Source organism: Monodon monoceros, unplaced genomic scaffold, assembly GCF_005190385.1.
Source record: "Monodon monoceros isolate NGI ecotype Baffin Bay Population unplaced genomic scaffold, NGI_Narwhal_1 Super_Scaffold_13, whole genome shotgun sequence".
Lineage (NCBI taxonomy): Eukaryota > Metazoa > Chordata > Mammalia > Artiodactyla > Monodontidae > Monodon > Monodon monoceros.
Window position 1 is genome coordinate 13464965 of NW_021703769.1, and position 23602 is coordinate 13488566.

The 23602-nt window shown below is 44.4% G+C and overlaps 1 protein-coding gene across 32 annotated transcripts in view; it reads left to right on the plus strand.

Annotated features, from left to right (window-relative positions):
* ZMYND8 (zinc finger MYND-type containing 8) overlaps positions 1–23602 on the plus strand; it is a 126013-nt gene that overhangs the window by 34385 nt on the left and 68026 nt on the right. For 21 of the 32 annotated variants that reach the window (XR_003793128.1, XM_029220532.1, XM_029220546.1 and 18 more), the window contains 5 exons: positions 4015–4163; positions 13919–14137; positions 17621–17734; positions 20015–20107; positions 21225–21312. Coding sequence is in view for 31 of the 32 variants with exons in the window: in XM_029220532.1 (XP_029076365.1) it covers positions 4015–4163; positions 13919–14137; positions 17621–17734; positions 20015–20107; positions 21225–21312 (663 nt within the window). In the remaining variant the exon portion in view is untranslated. Of the gene's footprint in view, positions 1–1728; positions 1903–4014; positions 4164–13918; positions 14138–17620; positions 17735–20014; positions 20108–21224; positions 21313–23602 lie in introns of those variants that run through there. The other 11 variants (XM_029220543.1, XM_029220554.1, XM_029220556.1 and 8 more) reach the window with 3 other exon arrangements.

Here is a 23602-nt window from a genome sequence, read left to right on the forward strand (position 1 = left end):
TAGTGCCACTCCTGGGAGGGATTGGGAGGTATGTGAGGTACTTTTGGTTGTCACAGTGTTTGGGAGCATCGATGGCAGTGGGTGGGAGGGGGCTGAGGTTGTCCTGACAAGGAGGAGGAGCCGTCCCTGCCAAAATCCATTAGTGCTCTGTTGAGAAACATCCACAACACTACAGTTGACCCTTGAAGAAGATGTGTTGGAACTGCTCTGGTCCACTGACACGTGGATTTTTTTCAGTAAATAGAGTACCTGTGTTTTCATTTGACCAATCTTTAAGTGTAGGAGAAAGTTTGTGTTTGATTACAGACCACAGTATGTGGAATCACAAAAAACTAGGGTGTGAGTCTTGATTCTGTCCTGACTGCTTCGCTTCCCACCCTTGGGTGAGTCCTTCATCAGTTCTTTTGCTTTTGAGGCAGAGATAGCAGTACGTGGATTTTCGACTGTGTGGCGGTCGAAGCCCAAACCCCTGTGTTGTTCAAGGGTCAGCATTACTTGTTTTTTCCCTGAATTTGTTCCTAGCTTTCCACTGGCCTGACGTTGCTCACGTGCTCTCTTTCAAAATCTGTCCACAAACGGAATAATACATGTGAAATCAAAACCTTGGCCCAATGGCTTTCCCTTTTTGCCTGGCTAGGGTGCCATTTCTTCTGGGACACATCTCCTTTGAGCCCCCAAAACGCTTTTCTTAAACGCCCATCCTCTGACACTTGAGCCCAGTTATCTGGGTTTATTAGATCCACGTAGAACAAATCCCGAACTCCTTCCTGGGGTCTGCACGCTCACGCTGATCAGCCCCAGGTTTGTCCATTTGGTGCCATTTTTTATCCTGAATCAGGTCTCTGTCATTTGCTCATTACTGGCTTTGGTTTGCACCTGCTGCTTTTTTATGTGATGCTGAACCTGCTAAATATTTCCTTTTTAATTTTCCTTACTTTGATAAAGTAGTCCAGGCACATGATAAATAAGGGCACATGGTGGAAAATAATCTCTCCCCCACACTTTGCAAGCTCTCCTCCCCTGAGGCAACCACCAGTCTCCATTAAGAGCTTGTATTTCTTGTGTTCAACCAGGAATATTTTAGGCTTATGTAAATTACGAATATATTTAAAACATCTTTTTCAAAAAAAATTAAAAAAAGGAAAAAATAGAAGACAAAATAAAACAGAAAGATAAAGACAAAAAAGAGAAAGACAAAAACCCCCATATTTCTTGGGCTGTGTGTGTTAGTCTGTTAATGGTGCTAGACATGCATTGCTTTTTTTTTTTTTTTTTTGATAAATTTATTTATTTCTGGCTGCGTTGGGTCTTCACTGCTGCACGCAGGCTTTCTCTAGTTGCGGCGAGCAGGGGCTACCCTTCATTGTGGTGTGTGGGCTTCTCATTGCGGTGGCTTCTCTTTGTTTCGGAGCACGGGCTCTAGGCACGTGGGCTCAGTAGTTGTGGCTCGCAGGCTCTAGAGCACTGGCTCAGTAGTTGTGGTACACGGACTTAGTTGCTCCGCGGCATGTGGGATCTTCCCAGACCAGGGCTCGAACCCGTGTCCCCTGCATTGGCAGGTGGATTGTTAACCACTGTGCCACCAGCGAAGTTCCAATACCATACTGTTTCGATTACTGTGGCTTTGTAGTATAATCTGAAGTCAGGGAGCATGATTCCTCCAGCGCTGTTCTTTCTTAAGATCGTTTTGGCTATTCGGGGTCTTTTGTGTTCCCATACAAATTTTAAAATTATTTGTTCTAGTTCTGTGAAGAATGCCATTGGTATTTTCATGTGTTGCTCTTTTAACCTGATGCAGAAGCTTGGAGATTGTCATACGTCAGTTTGTCTAGAGGTGCCTCATTCTTCTTCATGGCTGTATCCCGCAGTATGTTATCAGGCCAGCTCCCAGTTTGTGGACACGTAAGTCCTTTCTAGTCTTCAGTATAACACACAGTGCTGCAGTTGAATCATCTTGCATGTGCTTTGCTGCCCTGTGACCATGTCTATAGAACGTGCTTCTAGGAGGAGATGGTTGGGTCAAAGACCCTATAGAGAAAGTGAGATTTTTTACGTACGGTGGGGAAGTGGGGTGAGGATCCCTGTGGGAATGAGAGGAGGTGCTCTCTGGGGAAGCTTGCCAATCCCAGGCTGCATCTTTTTAGTGCATTTTCCCACTAACTAGCTGTTGTGTGCTGCTGGGCCAACCCTTTGGGTTCTCCAGGCCGCTGTTTCGATGTCTGTGGGATGGTCCCCTGACTCTGGGGTCTCTTCTCCCTCAAGGTGTCTGTGGTTAGCATTTAATTTCCTCTAGGGGCTGTGTCTCAGTGCAGCAACCTGAACATTTGTTCAGGATTTTCCTGCAGTCTGCGTGGTGAGCCTGGGGAATTCCCTTGTGTAGTTTGGATTTTGCAAAAGTGGTCCATTGTCTTTATGAGCCTGCTGGAGGATGCTCCAGCTTTCAGTCAAAAGTAAACCACTAGGAGGCCTTGCATGTGGCTATCTTGGACCCTGTTGATCTTGCCCCAGCGGCTCCTGTCCAGACAAAGGGCTGTGACACACAGCACAGCCTGTGTGCTGGGACTTGCCTGAGAGGTAACCCTGGACGGGGAACGTCATCAGGCCATCTTTGTGGATAGTCATCTTTCCGGACTCCGCGTCCCGTCTCATCACCTGTGCTCTCGGCATAGCTTTCTCCTCTTCTGGTGCCTGTAGCTTTCATTCCTCAAGGATAGAAGGTGCCCCTGGGCATTCCATTGTATCTTCCCTAAGCTAACAGGACAGCCATCTGGCATGGAATGGATTAAAATCTTCGCAGGTGAAGATTGGATGGTGGTGGAAGTTTGGTTTTTTTTTTAAATGCAATAATCTATATTTTTTGTTTGTTTTTTATAAATTTATTTACTTATTTATATTTGGCTGCATGGGGTCTTCGCTGCTGCGCACGGGCTTTCTCTAGTTGTGGCGAGCGGGGGCTACTCTTCGTTGCGGTGTGTGTGCTTCTCATTGCAGTGGCTTCTCTTGTGGAGCATGGGCTCTAGGCATGCGGGCTTCAGTAGTTGTGGCACGCGGGCTCAGTAGTTGGGCTTGCGGGCTCTAGAGCGCAGGCTCAGTAGCTGTGGCACACAGGCTTAGTTGCTCTGAGGCATGTGGGATCTTCCTGGACCAGAGCTCAAACCTGTGTCCCCTGCATTGGCAGGAGGATTCTTAATCACTGTGCCACCAGGGAAGCCCCAAGTGTATGTGTTTTAATGAGATGCTGGGAGAATAAAAATAGAAAAGAATGGATTGACAAGGGTGGGGTTGGCATTTTTCAGATGAGAATCGGGTGAGAATGTAGTTTGCGTTGATCTCTTTGGAGGAGAGTCGCAAACATGATGCCTACTGGTGACTGGGCCACAGGGACTCTGGTGGGTGGGGTATTTTTTTTTACACAGTTATACTTTTTTTAACCTGCTAAACATGAATAAATGTTGTCTTCCACCACAAAGTATGTTTGCCTTCATTTTCTTGAAGTGTGTGGCCTTCTTTTCTTGGTCTGTCTCTTATGGTTTCCTGCTTTTGCCATCAGACATGGGTGTGTGACAGCTCACGGCAGCTGGGTCATGGCCTCGTCAACAGGGACACAGTAGGGAAGGGTGGGGACTGTGACAAAATGGGGGGTATTTTCCCATCTAAAAAGTGGCTGGCTGGTATTCAGCTCTATCTGGTCCCATAAGGCCCTGCAGGCCCTGATTTTTTTTTTAAACTAGAAGCCCCAAATCTAGGATATTATGTGATGTTTCTTAATTTTTATATTTTGGCAGCAAATTAAAACTTTTACAGAAATGTTATGTCGGCTAAAGAAAGACCAACTGACCTCTGAGACAGGCAACGAAGATGGGGGGTGGGGGGGGGAGTATATTCTAGGAGGAAGGTCACTAAAATGGCATTAGGTTTGGGGACAAAATGGGTTGTGTCCCTAACACCCCCTTCCCGTGGGGCCTAGTCCTCCCCGATCGCTTTAAAGTATGTGGTCCTGTGTGTCTTTTTCAGATCCTGGCTCCACAGAGAGAACAGCCCAGAAAAGAAAGTTCCCCAGCCCTCCGCATTCCTCCAATGGCCACTCGCCACAGGACACATCAACAAGCCCCATTAAAAAGAAAAAGAAACCCGGCTTACTGAACAATAACAATAAAGAACAGGTAAAAGGCCAGTGGGAATGGCGTCCACACCCGGGGGACAAAGGCTGTCGTTTTTCTCACGCCGTGTGCTTGGCATTTAGCAAGCTGCCTTGCTGCGGCTGTCATTTGCATAGGACAAGAAGGGCAGCTCAAAGTGGGCCTGTGCAGAAATTTCCAGTGGGTTTTTCAGATCTCTTTGGGGAACAAGGGCAGTGACCCAGATAGGATACCGTGCTCTAGGATTTGGGGATTTTCCTTGGATTTCTTTTTCCACACGTTTGGACTGTTTGCCCCTGTGGCCTGAGGGTGTTGCCCTCCTAGGCTGTTGCCCGTAGGACAGTGCCGAGCTCTGCCTGGAGGTGGTTGTGTGGCTGAGGCATGCTCCCTTCTGGTCTCAATTTTCTCATCTGTAAAAGAATGGGTTTAGGTCTGTGGTGAGAGACAGCTGCCCTCCTACCCACTGCCCACTGCGACTTGGGTAGTTGGTCACCATGCACCCTTTTCAGAGTGCACAGTCTCTGGCAGACTCCGCCCTCCCTCAGCAGCCAGGACCAGCTAACTAGATGCAAAAATCGATGCCATCTTGGATCTTGTCTCAGGAACCTTCTAGCTCTAAAATTCTCTGCTGCAGGCTAGCTACTCTTCTGACTTAAAAAAATGAGAGGTGTTTTAGTGGACCATGAGCTCAAGTCTCCTAGCGGTGGAGGAAACGGGATGCCCAGCAGGTCTGATGCCATTTCAGCGAGGATTCATGGGCACGTAGTCATCGATTCGTGCAGGTGATGGATGCCGAAGTGGGCCCTGGGGATTTGAGGTTGAATAAAACAAGACTATTGCTTTCACGGGAAGAAACCTAGCAATGGTTAAATGACCAGGACTGTGAGAGGGGGACGTTTCTGTGCGTGAATCTATTTTCTCTCTCAGAATTACATAGGGAAGTGCCAGCTCTACTGTGGCCTTGAGGCTGTGGGCAAGTTAACCTCTTTGTGCCTTGTCTCCTCATTTACTGAAATGGGAATAATGATCTTAGTGCTACCAAACTGGCAGGGCTGTCGTGAAGAGGAATTGATCTAAGTGACATAAATACTAATAATTAAAGTTAAGCCAGGGCTTCCCTGGTAGTGCTGTGGTGGAGAATCCGCCTGCCAACAATGCAGGGGACACGGGTTCGAGCCCTGGTCTGGGAAGATCCCACAAGCCACGGAGAAACTAAGCCTGTGAGCCACAACTACTGAGCCCGTGAGCCACAACTACTGAACCCGTGTGCCACAACTACTGAGCCCACGTGCCACAACTGCTGAAGCCCACGCACCTAGAGCCTGTGCTCCACAGCAAGAGAAACCACCGCAATGAGAAGCCCGCGCACCGCAATGAAGAGCAGCCCCCACTCGCCACAACTCGCGAAAGCCTGCACACAGCAACGAAGACCCAACGCAGCCAGAAATAAAATAAGTAAATTTAAAAAAAAAAAAAAAAGAAGTTAAGCCAGAGTCTACATTAAGAGGAATAGTCACCCAGACTATCCATGAAATAATTAAACGACAGCTGTGGAAATGTTCTAGGCCTGCACTGTGCAGTGGGATAGTCACAAGCCATGTGTGGCCACTGAGCATTTGCAAAAGTGGCAGATGTGCCTGAGGAACTGAATTTTTAATCAATTTAAGCGGCCACCTCTGGTTCGTAGCTTCTGCGTTGAATAGCCCAGATTTAATGAATTGGGAATCCTATTATAGGAGGAAAAACTGGTGAGTTCTAAGTAAACTTCTGGGAGGAATTGCAATTTGAAAAAACATGTATAATAATAGTGTTGGTGAGAATAATACTAAAAGCAGAACTTACAGTGTGCCCGTCCTGTTGTAAGCCTTTTTTTTTGTGTTAATGTTTATAATGATGCTGTGAGGAAGGGCTGCAGTTGTGTCCATTTTACTGATGAAAACACAGAGGTTCAGAGAGGTTAAGTCACCTCCCCAAGGCCTCACAGTAAGGAGTAAGAAGCTTACATCTGCCTGGCTGGCTTGAAGCTGGTGACCACCCACCCCTGTCACCCGGGAGCCATCCCATAGCTGTCGAGCTTGAAGACTAAGAAAGAAACATGAAGGCTATAAATAATCCTCAAACCTTAATTTACGGCAAACCCTCGCATTCCAGTTGCCGTAAGTCATGAAGCAGATATTGTCCCCCTTGGACAGAGACAGTCTCTGAGTGGCTCCTTTGCGTGTGTGCACACATGCACTCGTGCTTTGTGACTTCCTCCTGTCCTTTTAAGAATTGGCTCACGTTAAAAAAAAAAAAAGAAAAAGATAAAAGACATTAAGAAAAACAAAGAATTGGCTCACATCTCTCTCTCTCGAAACTGATCAACTCTTAGGCCGATCACACATTTTCTTCTCTCTCTTCCTCATCCACGTGTTCATACCACTTCTATAACACTTAAGCCTCGTGACCACAATGGTGTGTTTGTAAATCTCTGTCCCCCTCTGGTAGGAGCCTCAGGAGGTGGTCAGTGTCCAGTGGCTGCTTTCGCCCCAGCGTTGGACACAGGGCGGGAGCTCATGAATACAGAATGCACTGTGGATGTGGAGCAGAGCAGGGGTGACCGGTCACAGGGCACGGTCATGCTTCTGAAGGTGATTCTCCTATCTGCAGTACTGATAGAAGAGTTAACGGAGCCATTGGTCTGGAGGGAAGGGCTCCAGACGTGGAGACCTGACTCCTTCCTGTCCCACTGCATCTGGGAAACTCACTGTGGGACCTTGTCAGTTGCTTTCCCACTTCTGAGCTTCAGTTACCTTGTAAAATAGGGTTTGTACTAGGAACATTCTAAGGTTGATTGTAGGTTTTTGTTTTTCACATATAAAACTCCCTGGGGCTGAATGGCCAGGCGTTGGCAAAGGAGAAATTGCCTTAACTGTAAAGAAAAGAAATTCCTGACCCTTGACCCCATAATTCATTCCAGCTTGTAGTGTTTGCATAGAAGGGGGCACCCTCCCTCAAGCATAGTCTGTTTTCCTAAGAGGAACTGAAATCTTAAGAAAAAATTCTTCTGTGCATGTTTTTCTTTTTTTCTCTTCTCTTTCTCTTTTCTTTCCTCTTTTAGATTATAGAATTGAAAAAAATTATGGAATTAAAAGCAAAATGTACATCTGCATATGCCGGGTTTTACCAACATAATTTCTGTTAGTCACCAGCGTTTGAAGATCATGAGATTTCAAATAACAACTTGTATTTCTGAGTTCCTATAAAAACTCAGAAAAATCCAGCAATAGCAGGAGCTGAGTAGAGCCTGCTCTATAGACACGGGGCCTGTGTGCTCGTTTTCCGCACTCCGCACCCCTCCCTTATGTGGCATACCCTGCCAGCTTTGCTCATGCCTTCTGCCTCTGGTCTTAGATGTTCAGGTTCTTTTGATTTTTGGTATACATCAAGAGTCTCCACCCTCTTCTTTTTCTTTATTCTGAGGTTGTTCTAGTGTTCTAAAAAGAAAGCCATTCTAGCATAATAATCCCCCCGCCCCGCCCTGTATTTTTCCATTTTTGGTAGAGACGTTTTATTACGAAGTGGAGATACAGGTTTTTTTTTTTTACTCACATCACTGTTATTGGTCAAATCAGTCATACAATCAACTGGGTCATTCCATCATTGGATGACTTGAATAATTTTTTTTTTAATACAGCAGGTTCTTATTAGTCATGCATTTTATACACATCAGTGTATACATGTCAATCCCAATCGCCCAATTCATCACCCCCCCACCCCCACCCCCCGCCGCTTTCCCCCCCTCGGTGACCATGTTTGTTCTCTACATCTGTGTCTCTTATTTCTGCCTTGCAAACCGTTTCATCTGTACCATTTTTCTAGGTTCCACATATATGCGTTAATATACGATATGTGTTTTTCTCCTTCTGACTTCACTCTGTATGACAGCCTCTAGATCCATCCACGTCTCTACAAATGACCCAATTTCGTTCCTTTTTATGGCTGAGTAATATTCCATTGAATATATGTACCACATCTTCTTTATCCATTCACCTGTTGATGGGCATTTAGGTTGCTTCCATGACCTGGCTATTATAAATAGTGCTGCCATGAACATTGGGGTGCATGTGTCTTTTTGAATTATGGTTTTCTCTGGGTATATGCCCAGTAGTGGGATTGCTGGGTCATATGGTAATCCTATTTTTAGATTTTTAAGGAACCTCCATACTGTTCTCTATAGTGGCTGTATCAATTTACATTCCCACCAACAGTGCAAGAGGGTTCCCTTTTCTCCACACCCTCTCCAGCATTTGTTGTTTGTAGATTTTCTGGTGATGCCCATTCTAACTGGTGTGAGGTGATACCTTATTGTAGTTTTGATTTGTATTTCTCTAATGATTAGTGATGCTGAGCAGCTTTTCATGTGCTTCTTGGCCATCTGTATATCTTCTTTGGAGAAATGTCTATTTAGGTCTTCCCATTTTTGGATTATGTTGTTTGTTTTTTTAATATTGAGCTGCATGAGCTGTTTCTATATTTTGGAGATGAATCCTTTGTCCGTTGACTTAAGGTTTCACCCATTTTTCATATATTGGGAATTTATTACTTTCAGGGGAATTTTAAGAAGAGGTTTAGAGCGCACTTTATTTTTAGGGGAAAGAATATTCTGAGGTTTATAATTAATTTTTTAAAAAATTATTTATTTATTTTTGTCTGTGTTGGGTCTTCGTTGTTACACGTGGGCTTTCTCTAGTTGCAGCGTGCGGGGGCTACTCTAAGCTGCGGTGTGCGGGTGTCTCATTGCGGTGGCTTCTCTTGTTGGTCTAGGCACGCGGGCTTCAGTAGTTGTGGCATGTGGGCTCAGTAGTTGTGGCGCAAAGGCTTAGTTGCTCCGCGGCATATGGGATCTTCCCGGACCAGGGCTCGAACCCATGTCCCCTGCATTGGCAGGCGGATTCTTTTTTTTTTTTTTGCGGTACGCGGGCCTCTCACTGTTGTGGCCTCTCCCGTCGCGGAGCACAGGCTCCGGACGCGCAGGCTCAGCGGCCATGGCTCACAGGCCTAGCCGCTCTGCAGCATGTGGGATCTTCCCAGACTGGGGCACGAACCCGTGTCCCCTACATCGGCAGGTGGACTCTCAACCACTGTGCCACCAGGGAAGTCCTATAATTAATTTTTTACAGCCTTTTTGTCTAGTGATTTTACCTCTTAGGAAAGGTTTGAAAACATATAGGTGCTTTTTTCTTGGGACTGCCGGTGGGGGACATCCCAAAGCCTGGAAGGCTGCTTCTGGCACTGTGAGGAGGAGGATCAGGTTGCTAAGTGTCCTACGGTAGATGCGGCAAGAAATACCTTGTCCCAAGTGATATTGGCCCTTTACTGTAAAATACCAATCTAATCTGTAGTTCTTGGGACATTTTGAGTTGAGTCCTTTTGGGAGGCTCCCCTTCCCCTCCCCTCCCCTCCCCTCCCCTCCCCTCCCTCCTTCCATCCCTCTTTTCTTTACTTCTTTTCTTTTCTTTCCTTTTCTTTCTCATTAAAGGATTGAACAATAATCTGCTAACAGATTTGTGCAAAATGGCCTTAGGTGTACCTTTGATGGAATATGGCACAGAAATCACAGGGCCCCTCTTGTCTCCTCTGAGTACAGGGGTATACCTATTACAAAGAGGTGGGCCAGGACTTATTTTGCTGGGCCCATGCATTGTCTTAAAAACTGGGACATTTCACAGAAGTTCCTTGTTGGGTGGGGGCAGTGTATTAACAGCTGAGACAGGTCAGGGGACAGACAGCAGGATTGCCCGCTTTTTCCTGAGGCCAGGCAGCCCCTGGTGTGTGTGTCTGCCTGGCGGCCTTGATCACTGGAGCTGAGAGCCCTGAAGACGGGCACGTGCTCTGCCCCTCCCGCCGTCTCGCCAGCACTGGGGCTGAGTGTCAGCGTCATCCTCACACTCCAGGGCTAAGCAGTCTTTCTTTATTTTGCAGTCCTTGTGCTTTTATCAAATGCAGGAGAATACAAGCCAGAACTAGGACTGTTTTCATTCATCTGTGTTCCCTGTGTGGCCCCAGAAGGAATTTGAGTCTGTGGTCCTCTCCCCCCAGCCCCTGGCCCCCCAGACATGTACCCTGTGCTCACACACAGCCCCAGAACCCATCCTCTGGTTTTCGCAGACCAGGCGCGGCCCAGAGCCTGTTTCTGTAAATAAAGTTTACCTGAACAAAGCCACGTCCACTCAGTGACATCTCGTCTGCAGTCGGTTCTGCTTTCCTTTGACAAGAGTTGAGTCATTGCAGTAGAGAGCACACGACCTGCAAAGCTTCAGCTGTTTACTATCTTTATAGAAGCCTTTTTTAGAGAAAGTTTGCTGGCTCCTGGTGTAGACTGAGGTGTTCCAGAAGGGAATGAACAAGCCTGTCTATTTCTTGTTAAGCCGGCCTGTGGAAGAAGCAGGGAATGTGAACATGTGTGCTCACAGCCGGCAGTTAATCTCATAGCAACACGGGTTGTAGCCTGCTTGCCTTCCTAGCAGGCTGGGAACGCACCTTGTGCATGTGAGGGAGAACAATCATAAACTCATTCTAGCTGAAATGATTTGCCTCGCCTTTTTTAAATGCTCCGTATTCGTTATCAGATTATTTTTACGGAGCAGGAAACACAAGCAGCAGACAAGGCAGCTGTCTGATTGACAAGGCCATCGCCGGGCAGCTAGTTCTCAGCAACAGCTGGTGTTTCGGGAAAGGATGAAACTCCTGAAAAGAGTAGGGGGCAGCCTGGCCCTCCCTCCTCATGGTCCTCCCAGGAACGCCTACCTCTGGCCAGGTGAGGGTAGGGTCAGGGACAGGGGGCGGGGGAAGCTTCTCAAGTACAATATCCCAGCTTCTATTAGATGCAAAGGACTTAGGTTGCCAGCTAGGGAGCTGAGCTGTCGTATTCGATTCTTCTAGTTTCATTTAGGTCTTAATGACTCTTCCTATCCTATTATTAACTTACTGAAAGGAAGTTGGGCCCTGAAATACAGCTTACAGCTATCTTGCAAAAGCCACAAAGCATCCTGGAAGACCCCACTCAGGTTAGAAATAGTTCTGCTTGCTTGATATGTACAGTTTATCTTTCAGTGGGCGTTCCTCCCCCTCCCCCTGCCCCCCCCAACATTCTCCCCCATAGAAACTCAAACAACCATTTTCCTAGGCAGATAGCACATCCCCTACATGGATGGCTGTCAACTGAGGGCAGTTTTGACCCCGCCCAGGGACACTGGGCAATGTCTGGAGACATTTTTGGTTGTCATAATTTTGTGCATGGTGGGTAGGGGGCTGCTACCAGCATCTAGCCAAGGATGATGCTACACATCCTACAGTGAACAGGACAGCTCCCTGCAACAAAGAATCTTCTGGCCCAAGATGTCATATGAATTGAGAACTCCTTACTCTAGACGCTGTTATCTTTTTATGTCCCCTCTATTATGTTTTTAGCTGTCTTCTGAATTTTCAGATTTGTATTTTCCTCTCCAGCTTTTTGCATTAAGCAGAAGTTATTATTATTTTTAGAAAAGTTTTATCGGAGGGTAGTTGATTTACAATGTTGTGTTAGTTTCAGGTGTACAGCAGAGTGAATCAGTTCTGCATATACATATATCCACTCTTTTTTAGATTCTTTTCCCATATAGGCCATTACAGAGTATTGGGTAGAGTTCCCTGTGCTGTACAGTAGGCCCTTATTAGTTATCTATTTTATATATAGTAGTGTGTATATGTCAATCCCAATCTCCCAATTTATCCCCCTCCCCCCCTTACCCCCTGGTAACTGTAAGTTTGTTTAAGCAGAAGTTATTTTGGATGACTTCTGAATGTTCTGTGAGGGTTCACTTAATCATCAGAATCTCTTCTGCATCCAGCATCATCTTTTGTGGGGCACAGGGATGAGAGAAAGTGCTCGGAGACCTGGGTGGGAGTCCTTGCTCTGGGCTTGGGGGTCAGATAAGTCTTTTTAACCTAGTTTTCTCATCTGTCTAGTAAGACTAAGTGGTGTCTCCCCTGAGTACCTCTCTCAGTGATGGTGAGGACAAAATGAAGATGGTGTGTGTGACAGTATGTTGAAAAACGTAACGTGGAAGGAATAGCGTAACGATGATGTTAATTCTCTGGAAACCAAGGAGAGCGCTCTATTTTAAATGTTGAACTGAAACAGGGCAATAACCAAGCTCAAGAATTGTGCAACTGCCCTTATAAGTCATAGCTGTTTTCTTAGTAGAAATGAGAGTCAGGAGGCTTAGAAGGATTGGTTCACAAAGAACTGCTAAAGAAGCGTCTGTGAGGCTCTTTATCAAGGAAGGTGGAAGTAGCAGGCATTTTGAGAACATCAAAACTTCGTAATAAAAACCAGGAGCGAGACAGGTGCCTGCAATCTTGGTCACTCTTCCTTGTTATCCTGGGGGTCCTAGTCAGTAAAATAAGGAAAGCAGAAAAGTGATGTAAAAATATTAGACACGGACAGACAAAACTAATGTTACTTAGAGATGGTAAGATTTTTAATCAATACACTACCAGAACTGTTTATATATGAGGTCAGTATTAAAAATCTATATACCAGCGCTTCTATATGCCAACGATAACTATTTAGAAACTGTAATTGGAAAAGGTCCTATTCCAGCAGCAACAAGAATTATGCAGCCCCTAACCAATATATGAGATCTTTATGGAGGAAACTGTAATGTCTTACTGAAAGACAGGAAAAAGCTTGTTATACAAGGAGGTTTATTCAGAGGTAGGAGGCCCTGTGGTTGTGGCTGAGCTGTTGCCCATGGAATCAAGGCTGAAGTGGGTTGAGTAGCTTTCTCAAGGTCACACAGCCAGTTACCAGGTCATTTTGACACTTACCACCGGACTTTCTCATACGTCCTAAACAGGATTTCTTATTGGTTTCCAGTAGGCGTTTTCCTAACGAGTTTCTTCCGAGCGGTTGTGTGAGTTCGGCGAGTGGCTCTGCTGGATTCTATAATACATCACTAGCGGACCATTTCTCTTGCTGTTTTGGCCATGAATTGGCCACCCCCCTCTCTCATCTTTCTGCCATTCTTCGTTCGTTCTCAGTAGGAGATGTGGCTTCTCTGCAAACACCAGGACTTACCATGCTGGAGAATCATGGTTTTAGGAGAGCCTCTTGTTGGCTATTAAGTACTTTATGCATTGGGGGTAGACTTAAAAAAAATGAATGATCATTTTTGGTGACTCATTTCCAATGGATCTATTCGACGAAGGCCTGTTGTTGAAAGACTCCCAGGGAAAATTGCCATATTTTTCTTGGCTTTGTACATTTAGACTTCCATTCGTTGGACTTTTAACCGTATTAGCAATGTTTGTAATGGCGGCGCTGTGTTAAATGCATACATTATACGATCCCAGCCACAATGCAGTGATGTTAGTTATTATCATCCCCATTTTACAGATGAGAAAATTGAAGCTGAGGGGTTAAGAGACTTGCCCTGGGTCATGCAGCTGGTAGAGCTAAATTTGAACCCAGGCGTGCCTGGGTTGTAACCATTGTACTATCCTGCTAGGGCTGCCTGTTAACTCTTAGACACCAGCTTTTCAATCCATGGCCTCTTAAAATACAAGAAAGAAAAATAAATCTTAATATCTAACGACCCGCAAGCTCAAGTAGAGTCACCCAGGGTAGCTTTTTAATGAATGTGTGAAATGCTCTAATTTTCTTCTGTTGTTATTGATGTATTTGTTCAAATTCCTTTTGAGAATGCACATTTGTTTTGAAACCAAACCTGTCTTTCTTGCCTACATTTCAGTCAGAACTAAGACATGGTCCGTTTTACTATATGAAGCAGCCACTCACCACAGACCCTGTTGATGTTGTACCGCAGGATGGACGAAATGATTTCTACTGCTGGGTTTGTCACCGGGAAGGCCAAGTCCTTTGCTGTGAGCTCTGTCCCCGGGTTTATCACGCTAAGTGTCTGAGACTGACATCGGAACCAGAGGGGGACTGGTTTTGTCCTGAATGTGAGGTTAGTTCCTGCTGAATGAATGCATTGTCTGCCTCGTTTCTTCTTTCTTTTCTTGCTTTTATTTCAAAATTTTCAAATAATCCAAACACAAAGAAAAGAGAAGTTTCTTGCCTTCCATCTGCTCTATCCTGGTCACCCCCTTTTTTGGACCAACATAGGCAATGGCCTTAGCACTGCAGCTCTTGGAAAGACAATTGCACTGATTTTTTTTTTTTTGGTCTCACTGCGTGGCTTGTGGGATCTTAGTTCCCCTAGCAGGGATCGAACCCGCGCCCCTGGCAATGGGAGTGTGGAGTCTTAACCGCTGGACCGCCAGGAAGGTCCCCTGCACTGAATATTGATTTTGATTCTTCATGGGTCTTCGGATCACTTTGAGATCTGCAACCTTCTCTGATTCTCCTGTAATGAACATTCCAGAAGTTATAAACTTCTGACAAGTTTGTATGTTTTGAAGAGATCCCACGCTATTTTCTTCCTTCTTGGAAGTTGTCTCCTGCTGCATCATTGAATCATCGGCAGTAGCTAAGCTGGGAAGACCAGTGTTGGCTGTATGTCCCACGTGGTTGCCATCTGATGCTTTTATTCACGCGACAGCTGTTTCTCCCGTGCCTGTTAGGTACTAGGGGTTCAACAGTGAACAAAAAGAGGCCTGAATCCCATTCTTTTCAGGAGAAAAGGACAAAAACCACAATAAAGTTGTATACCGTGTGTTAGAAGAAGAATGTTCTAGAGAAAATGAATTGAAAGTGAGGAATAGGGAGTGAGGAGGGTGCAGAGTGTTTCCATTTTAAACGACGAAGTCCAGGAAGTCCTCTTAAGATTTAGGAAAGACTTGAAGAAGGGAAGGAGTGAGCCGTGGGGCAATGGGGGGACGGCCTTCCAGGCTGAGGGGGCTGCAGGTACAGAACCCAAGGGAGAAGCACACGGGTATAGTGAAGGGAACGTGCATATTTCATTTGTAGCAAAGCCTAAATGCTCTTCATGAAAACAGTTATCATGGTTTCCACTTTTCTGAGGTGTTTTCTAGTCTCAGCAACTTCCAACTATGATGCTTTTTCAAAATGCTGAAAATAAGAATGTCATCTAGAAAACAAAAACAAAAACAAATTAAAAACAAAAACAGAGCTTCCCTGGTGGCGCAGTGGTTAAGGATCCGCCTGCCAATGCAGGGGACGCGCATTCGAGCCCTGGTGCGGGAAGATCCCACATGCCGTGGAGCAGCTAAGCCCGTGCACCACAACTACTGAGCCTGCGCTCTAGAGCCCGCGAGCCTGAGCCTGCGTGCCACAACTACTGAGCCCGCACGCCTAGAGTCCGTGCTCCTCAACAAGAAAAGCAACTGCAGTGAGAAGCCCGCGCACCACAACGAAGAGTAGCCCCCACTAACCGCAACTAGAGGAAGCCCCTGCACGGCAACGAAGACCCAATGCAGCCATAAATAAATAAATAGATTTATTTAAAAAAACCCAAATAATGTCATCTACAAAATCCTTTAATATGGAATGTCACCTGGATTCAAAGGTATATTGGCATTAGGTCTCAAACGCGAGGACGCTTTCTGTGTAGGAATTGGAAAGCTCTCCCAGCTGTTGATAGTGGGGAAAAAAGCAAGCTTTAGGACAGTGTCAGTAGTACTGCTTTTGGGTAGTGGATGGAGCAAAAATCTGTGGAAAGAAAGTAGAGGCCAGGTCAGTATGATGAAGACATTTTAATGGTGTTCTGCCTCTAAAATTGCAAAAGATGGTCACTGGTTTTCTTTGTGTTCCTATAGACGGAGAGATTGCTCAGCAGTGCCCTCCTGTTCAGAACCTGAACTCATCCTGCATTTAATGTGGGAACTGGAACCTTCATTTATTTTCTTTTGTCTTGACCTTCCCTTCCCAATTGTTTAATAATTTTTCAGAGAAGATAGTGGCTCAGATAGGATGCTTTTGCTGTAAATAATAGATCTTGATGAAAGGCAGCTGAAACCAGAGAGATTTATTATCGTGTGTAGAAAGAACCCAGAGGCAGGGCCAGGCCAGCGTTTGTTCAGAGCCAGACTCCTTGCATTTCATTGTTGAGGCAGTGTGTCCCTCATGGCCGTAAGGTGGCTGCTGGGGGTTTTATCACGCGTGACTAGATAACAGTCCCCCTGAGTGGAGTGTCTCTTCTCAATCCTGTTTTTATCAAGCAGAAGACTTTGCCCATCAGCCTCCAGCTGACACGCCCTTGAGCTCATTGGTCAGGATTGGACCACCAGTCCCCATGCAGAAAAGGCTCAAAAATGTTTGTTTGGTACTTTCAGTCTGTATCGTGGGAACCGGCCATTGCCAACCAGGAGGACGTGGCCAGGGCTGGGGGAGAAGAGGTGAATGACAGTTGAGCGGGTGACCCAAGTATTGAGTGTGGATAGTTACCTGGAAATGAACTGGAATTCAGACAGACAGGTGTTCTATGTCTAAAATTTAGAGTCCTGAATTTCTTCTAGTGGTGAATTGGTGCGGTGGTCAACTGGGAAGACTAGCTTTTTCGGCTCTGGTAGCTAAGCAATGAGATCCGTGCGTCACGGACTGATTTCAGCTTATGAGCGCCTCTTGCGTTGCCCTTTTTCTCAACAACCAACCAGACACGCCTGGAAGTTCCTTTTGGAGGATCCGGAGATCTGAAGAATGGAAATGAAATCCAGATTAATTGGAGAAAACTTTTCTCAGCTCTCCCTACACAGATGGTTCAAGAGTGTTTCCTGATAGCATCTGAATTTACCATTTTTGTTGTTCCTGCTACCTGAGGATTCCGAAGCTCTTAGATCAAGTACCAGATTTACATAGCAGAATCTGGTATCAGACATGTCTTTGATGGGAATTTCTCTTACAAAGTGACATTTATTTCCTACAGAGATAGACAGCTAGACTGCTCTGTGGGTAATTTGCCAGAAGGTCCTGAGTGGGTTCACATCAGTGGTGACGGAGAATGAAGTCATTTTTGTTATTACTTCACTACCATCCCTTGGATTCTTTCTGCAGGAAAGATTGTCACTTTCCAACCGTGATGTCATTGAATTAATTCCTTGTCAGTTTCCTGAAAGACAGCCCAGAACCTTAAGAGGATCAAGGAAAGTGGCTGATTCATTGTGTGAAGAGATTACCCTGAAACCATCAGTGGCCTTTCATGTCCTATTCTTGAAACCCAAGGTTATAGCAATGACCGATTTTTCAGGTCCTTGCCTACCCCACCCTTTTTTTCAGATTATATTGTCTACATGAGCTAAAAACGGTTCTTAGTTAATCGATGGATCGGTGTGCTTCTTAATTTTTATTCACTGATCCAGCACCCATGTCAAGTAGATTGGAGTGCTCGTCAAGCGAAACAACTGGTCTCATGTAGATGGGAATTATTTTTTGCGTGTGAACTTACTGGAAAATTAGGAGGAAAGGGAAATGAGTACATGGGATCGTAATTTTTTTTTTTCTAACTGGATATTTGTGTGATTTTGATTTGTAGAAGATTACAGTAGCAGAATGCATCGAGACTCAGAGTAAAGCCATGACAATGCTCACCATTGAACAGTTATCCTACCTGCTCAAGTTTGCCATTCAGAAAATGAAACAGCCAGGGGTAAGATGACACTTCCTCTTGTTATAAGTGTGAATGAGAATAGTGACCTTTGTTCTGTTAACATTTTTGTTCCTTGTAGTTGCCTGAGCTTTTCAGACACCTGTGCTTATTACTCTTTGGGTCTTGTGTGCCCAGATTGAGATACCTGTAAATTAAATTTGACAACGGCATTAAGTTAATTCTCAAAAGTGAGCACTTTGTGAGACCAAGGAGTTTAATCAGGAAATGACATATATTAGAAAGCTGGTGGGGATTTAAAATTCTGAGTGGTTGAGAAGTGAAACCTCAGACCGCATCGGGTAAGGGGGAGTCAGTAGAATTCCATTTCAGTGAGAGAGCTGAGTACAACCCAGTTTCTTTGTAATCAAGGCCTAATGGTGGAACCTTCAGGTAAAAGTCCACCAGTGAGATTTCCGTAAAGGGTGAGAATTTTGAAACGGGATTTGATGTACAGCCTTTGCCCTTTAAGGAAAATCTGTCTGCGAAAGCAGGCCTGCCGCGTTCAGCTGGCAAGCGGTGTACTTCTCCGTGGTTTCCCTCCCAGAAGTCCCAGTCATATCATAGCTGTGACGGTGGTTTTGTAGTTTTTTGTGACAGGTTTCAGAAAGATGGCAGTAAAATACCTTGTTTTTAAAGATAATATGTTATGGGCTTCCCTGGTGGCGCAGTGGTTGAGAGTCCGCCTGCCGATGCGGGGGACATGGGTTCGTGCCCTGGTCTGGGAAGATCCCACATGCCGCGGAGCGGCTGGGCCCGTGAGCCATGGCCGCTGAGCCTGTGCGTCTGGAGCCTGTGCTCCGCAACGGGAGAGGCCACAACAGTGAGAGGCCCGCATACCGCCAAAAAACAAAACAAAACAAAACAAAATGTTATGACAAGATAATCAACATGTTATGACATTTTTCCTATGGAAACTTGGGTTCTTGGGTAGGGTTCTTTTCTGATTTACACAAAGGCATCATATGGGCTAGTGGTGACCCTTTGTGAAACTCTTCAGAGTTTGCTTTCTAAGTCAAATAAATGTATGAAATGTAGATTCTGAGTGCTTTTAGTAGCCATTGTGGTTTAATTTCTTTAAAAAAGGTAGAAGCTTTAGTTTTGAGATTATATTCTGAAATTTGATATCATGATGAAAAAAATTCAGAGCATGCCAGTTGGGGGTTGCTAAATTGAGAACCTGTCTCTTTCACAAAATCTCTGTCAATGGAAGCAAAAGTATATAGCCTAAGTTTTGCAAAAAAACAAACTTTGACAAGGAGAATTGATTCGTGTAGATTTGTCAACACTGTGGAATTAATTATAAACCAAAAAGAAAAATCAAAGAAGGTGTGAATTTCTTATGTAAATTGTTTGTTACAAAATCAGAACAGAAAGTTGCTGATTTTTGTGGAAGCATCCTTTTAACTTAAAATGGCCAAACTGATTCTGGATGAGAGAGAGCTTGGATGACTGCAAATGGTAATCCGTTCAGATGCCTTGCTTGAGCATAATTTGGTGTTTAATGAAATCTTTTAGATTTTTTTTTATTGATAAGCAAATAGTACCCATCAACAAACCAGGCCTTGCATTTTGAGCTGATTCTTATTACTCCATAAGAAAGTGGATCAAGATACAAAACCTTTACACAGTCCCTGCTTTGTTTTGTTTCTGGTTTTTTTTTTTTGCTGTGACACGTGGCCTGTGGGATCTTAGTTCCCTGACCAGGGATCGAATGCGTGTCCACTGCATTGGAAGCGCAGAGTCTTAACCACTGGACCGCCAGGGAAGTCCCCACACAGTCCCTGTTTTGAAAGTAATTTGGCCCCTCAAAGGAGGAGCAAAACCTCACTAAAATTTCCACCCATGTGTAAGATATCTGTTGGCACTTTAGGGGAACTTTATTTGGTGTGTCATCTCTAGGTGTAGCCAGATTTCACCCCCAGTCAGTTTTGATTATGGGCATTTTCAGTGTATAGATAAGCCTCCTTCAGAATTCAGGTCTCAAGTAATGATAGCGTGTTCTTGTCCGTCTTAATTGAAGAGGCCTGGACCTGTTACTTGAGTCTGTACTGAAAACAAAACAAATGACAAAACTGGAACACAGCTGGGCCCATGATTATGGATAACCGGGCAGAATTTGAAGGTGAACCAGTTTGGAGCTTCTCAAGGGCCTATTTTGTAGAAAGTTTTAGAACTGTATTTTCTGGAAAGTTGTCTCGGTTTTAAAGTACATTGCTGGTATTAATGCTTGGTCTTCCATAGCAGTGATGGGTTTGTGTCTGTGTATCTTTTCTTTTATAGACAGATGCATTCCAGAAGCCCGTTCCGTTGGAACAGCATCCCGACTATGCGGAATACATCTTCCATCCCATGGACCTTTGTACATTGGAAAAGGTTGGCTTCCATCAAAAAAGCCAATTGTCAAGATGATTAAAGATCCTCCTCACTTCCCGTGCCCCATCTCGAGTTAGATGGTTCTGTGCCATTTTTATTTGGATGGAAGAACTCTCATTCCCCTAACTTCTGTAACATTTTCCCAAGGATTGCAGTGGGTGTTGAAATCCACTGCTTAGCTCCAAATAGTATTATACTTCTGCTGGTGATTCTAGCTTTTTATATGAGAAAGTCACAGCTTCTAAGAATTAGTGATTTGGTTGATTTGAGCCTTACCCTTCTCTTTCTTTTGGAGGTGCTAATAAGAGCAGCAGGAAGGAAGAAGAGAAAATTAAGTGTCTGGGAGACCTTCATGTTAGCAGTGAATAAGTGGCTTCTTAGATCTTGACTTATTTCACTGATAAGAGTATTTCTTTAATGCCTGAAAGTGTTTTTAAAGGTTCAAACTAAAATTCCATGCTGAAAAATTACACATGTAACATTTTAGGTTGTGTATGTCATCCTGGTGCTGATTTTCAAATTGCCGGCACCAAAATGTGGTTAAAGAAAAGCGTGGGTGAGGAGAAAACATTACTTTATATTGTATGCATCGATGATCCCCAAAACAGTAAATCCAGCCTGCTTTGGAAAATTGCACACACCCTTACGGTATTAAACAAAAGAAGGAATTCCAAAAAGACAAGGTTGGAATCCTGGCTTCCTAAATTATTAGCTTTGGAACTTTGATTAGTTCCTTTAACATTACCATACCTCAGTTTCCCTGTCTGTAAAATGGGGATAGTGACTGCTTCCTTGAGTTTTCAATTATGAGGCTTATGTGAGGCTGTACAATTAATAATAAATGTGTAAATATGTAAAATATCCTGGTTTGGTGGAAGAAGCTGCTTGATAAATGGCAGTGCTCTAAGATGAGAAAATTCAAGTTAGTGTGGTGAATTCGGTGAGTGCATTTTTATAGAGTTATAGATCTCAACTATAATAGCATCTTGGGAAATGAGTAGAAGCATTAATTAATTTGGCAAATGACTGCGAAGAAAATTATGTGGGGACGCAGGTGTTACTGGTTGTGGCTTATAGAGACTCACTGGTTATTATTTTCTGTGGCTTTTCTTCCCAGAACGCTAAGAAGAAAATGTATGGCTGCACAGAAGCCTTCCTGGCTGATGCAAAATGGATTTTGCACAACTGCATCATTTATAATGGGGGTGAGTGGATTAGATGACTCTTAAGAGTGAGAGTATGCTGTGTGTGTTGCCCGTTCTCCTGCCCTTCATAAAATATCAGGCTCTTTTTTCATGTATCAGGGCCAATAGCTGAGAATACTGGTGTATAGATTGCTGACGTGTGTGAACAGGGGGCAGTGACTACATGCATTTTAAGGTATGAGCTGATGTCCACAGTGGCTTGTGACTATATGATGCTTTTACCTGTCCTTTAAAAAAAAAACCTTATTTTAATGGAGGAATAATTACATAAAATAAAAAGCACAGATTTTACAGGTACATTCCATGAATTTGACAAATGTGTAACCACCTCTGTAACTACAACCCCAAATAAGATCTTAGAACATTTCTGTCACCCCATTATATTCCCAATTGCCCCTCCAGTAAATCCACCCTCCTGAAAAGGAACTATTCTGTTTTCTGTAACTAGAGATTAGTTTTACATGTTCTAGAATTTCATACCATTGGAGCCAGAGTGCCCTCTTTTATGCCTGGCTACGATGACACAGTGTAATATTTTGGGGATTCATTCATGTTGTGTCTATCAGTGGTTTGTTTCTTTTTATCACTGAGTGGTATCAATATATATATAGTTTTTATAAATTATTTTATTTATTTATTTTTGGCTGCGCTATGTCTGTTGCTGCGCACGGGCTTTCTGTAGTTGTGGCGAGCGGGGGCTACTTTTCGTTGCGGTGCGCGGGCTTCTCATTGCGGCGGCTTCTCTGGTTGTGGAGCACGGACTCTAGGCGCGTGGCCTTCAGTAGTTGTGGCATGCGGGCTCAGTAGTTGTGGCTCGCGGTCTCTAGAGCGCAGGCTCAGTAGTTGTGGCGCACGGGCTTAGTTGCTCCGCGGCATGTGGGATCTTCCCGGACCAGGGCTCAAACCCGTGTCTCCTGCATTGGCAGGCGGATTCTTAACCACTGCGCCACCAGGGAAGTCCGGTAACAATATTGTATCAACATACAATTTATTCATCCATTCCCTTTGTTGATGTTGATGGATATTTGGATTGTTTTCAGTTTTTGGCTGTTGTGAATAAAGCCACTGTGAACATTCTTATACAAGTCTTTGTATGGACACATGCTTTCATTTCTCTTGGATAAATACCCAAGACTGGTATTGCTAGATCATTGAGTAGGTTTATATTTAAATTTATAAGACATTTTACCAAACTGTTTTGCAAAATTGGTTGTATTATTTTACATTCCTTCTAGCAGAGTATATGAGAATCTTTGTTGCTCCACATCATTGTCAACATTTGGTATTATCTGTTTTTAATTTTGCCTATTCTTGAAGGCATGAAATATTATGTCATGGTGGTTTTGCCTGTCTCTAATGACTAATGGTATTGAGTATCTTTTCATGTGCTTATTAGTCATTTGTATATTATTTGTTGGTGAAACATCTATTCAGATCTTTTGCTCATTTCAAAAATCGGGTTGTTTGTTTTTTATTACTGAGTTTTAGGAGTTCTTTATATTCTGGTTAAAGTTTTGTCAGTTGCATTTTTGTGGGTTAAGCCTTCTGGACAGAATGGAGGAGAGCTCCCATTAAAATCTCCTCGATGGGCACCTTTCCCATTGTCCTACCCTCTCCCACAATCCTCTCTGTCTACCTTCTGGCCAGGTAGATCTTTCAGGGTCCTGCCCTGTTATCTTCTTCCTGTCCCCTGCTGGAACACTCTTCCCCTCTTTGCTTTGATGAGTTTTCCTTATCCTTCAGTCTCAGCCTCTCAGTCCTCTGAGGAGCCTTCCTTCATGACCCAGACCATACTATGTACTCTTGTTAAGGGCTCTCACAGTACCTGTACTTCCCCGTGGCAGTATTTTATCACACTTTCTGGATGGTGCTTTTTTTTCATTTGAGTTGCCCACCAGGATGTAAGCCCTTTAAGGGCAGATGCCAGACTTGTTTCCTGTATACCCTTGGGCCTAGCGTAGACTGTTGTTAGCTGATGTTTGAGCAAAGATATGTGAATGGATGGCTATCTGCTTAAAGTACATGTTTTGCATTATTAACTCAGTAGCAGGGTTGGGGTGCAGGGAGGAGAGAAAGAGAGGTACCCTGGACATTGAGAATTTGTGTAAAGGTTATAAACTCAAATATATAGAAAGGGCAGTAAGATCGTATAAACAAGAATGAGCTCAGGTAGCAGAAAAATAACATAAGCCAGGGTGACCACTGGCCATGGGGAGAGCGAGTGACTGCGGAGAAAGGGAACTCCTGCCTGGTCTGGAGGGGTATCTCCCCTGGACACTCCAGTGGTTTA